General features: G+C 34.4%; 1 protein-coding gene across 1 annotated transcript in view; it reads right to left on the bottom strand.

The window, feature by feature from the left end:
- The window catches only part of LOC106869651 (peptidylglycine alpha-hydroxylating monooxygenase), a 19570-nt gene extending 19023 nt beyond the window's left edge, over positions 1 to 547 (bottom strand). The window contains exons 1-2 of the mRNA XM_014915471.2: positions 488 to 547; positions 278 to 390 (exon numbers count right to left, since the gene is read on the bottom strand). Coding sequence (XP_014770957.1) covers positions 278 to 373 — 96 coding nt within the window. The 5' untranslated portion in view covers positions 374 to 390; positions 488 to 547. The remainder of the gene's footprint in view (positions 1 to 277; positions 391 to 487) is intronic.
- Positions 548 to 999: the final 452 nt, after the last annotated feature.

The following is a 999-nucleotide window of genomic DNA, read 5'->3' as shown; positions in this document are numbered from 1 at the left end:
AATAATAAGGTGCCTTAGGTGCCTTAGGTATAATAAAAAAATATTCAGACAAATACATAACAAAAACACCAGGACTTACAAATATATATAACATACAGAAAATTGCACTACTGGGCACAGCGCACATCCTACGCAAAACACTTTCAATACAGTAACCATAAGAGCACCACAGCAAACCACAGTACATACCCAAGGCGCACAGAGCTGCGCTCAGTAGTGAAGTGAAAGCACGTTATAAAAATAAAACTACTGAACAATAATAATAATAATAACTTACGCCATCCCAAGCATCGTTTGGGACTGTAATTTCTTGGATTTCACCTGCCGAGAGCACGAATACGCAGAACGAAATGAACAGTTGTATCATAGACATGTTTAGACTTCTCTCGTCTAGAAATATACAATAAGTAATGTGTAAACGGTTGCCTCTTATAAAGATAAACTTTCTCACATACACACCTACACTTATTCGTTCGCTCTCACGTACCTTGCCTACATATTTTATTGTTTGTGTGTAATTTGAATTGATGTTTGTTTCGAATGAATCTAGGTTTTTAATAGATAAAAAGAAATAATGGAAGTAATATCGTTTGCCGACCAATCAGCGGCCGAGAAAAATCTTCTCCACTGGTACAGAAACTGTTTTTATTATTTACTTCCCACCCAAGCCTTCTTTTACTTATTTTGATATAATAACAGGATTATTATTGGACTTCAAAAACAGGAATGAATAGAGAGAAAAAAAATTATAATAAACATATAAAAGAAAGCTGCAACAAAGTTAGAGAGAATGAAAATGAGAGAGGGGGAGAGAGAGAAGGAGGGAGAAAGAGATAAATAGAGAGAGAGAGGTGAAAGAAAGAGCGAGTTTTTTTTTCCAATGTGCGTCCTTGAGGTAAAATAATGCAACATTGACGTCACAAAATTTATTCACTGAGCACTCCCAAACCATGATAAAAATAAGACTAACAGAAAACTTTAATGAAATAATAATAAAAT

This window comes from Octopus bimaculoides, chromosome 9 (assembly GCF_001194135.2).
Source record: "Octopus bimaculoides isolate UCB-OBI-ISO-001 chromosome 9, ASM119413v2, whole genome shotgun sequence".
NCBI lineage: Eukaryota > Metazoa > Mollusca > Cephalopoda > Octopoda > Octopodidae > Octopus > Octopus bimaculoides.
Note: the sequence above shows the minus strand (reverse complement) of the source record. Positions and strands in the feature narration are given on the sequence as shown.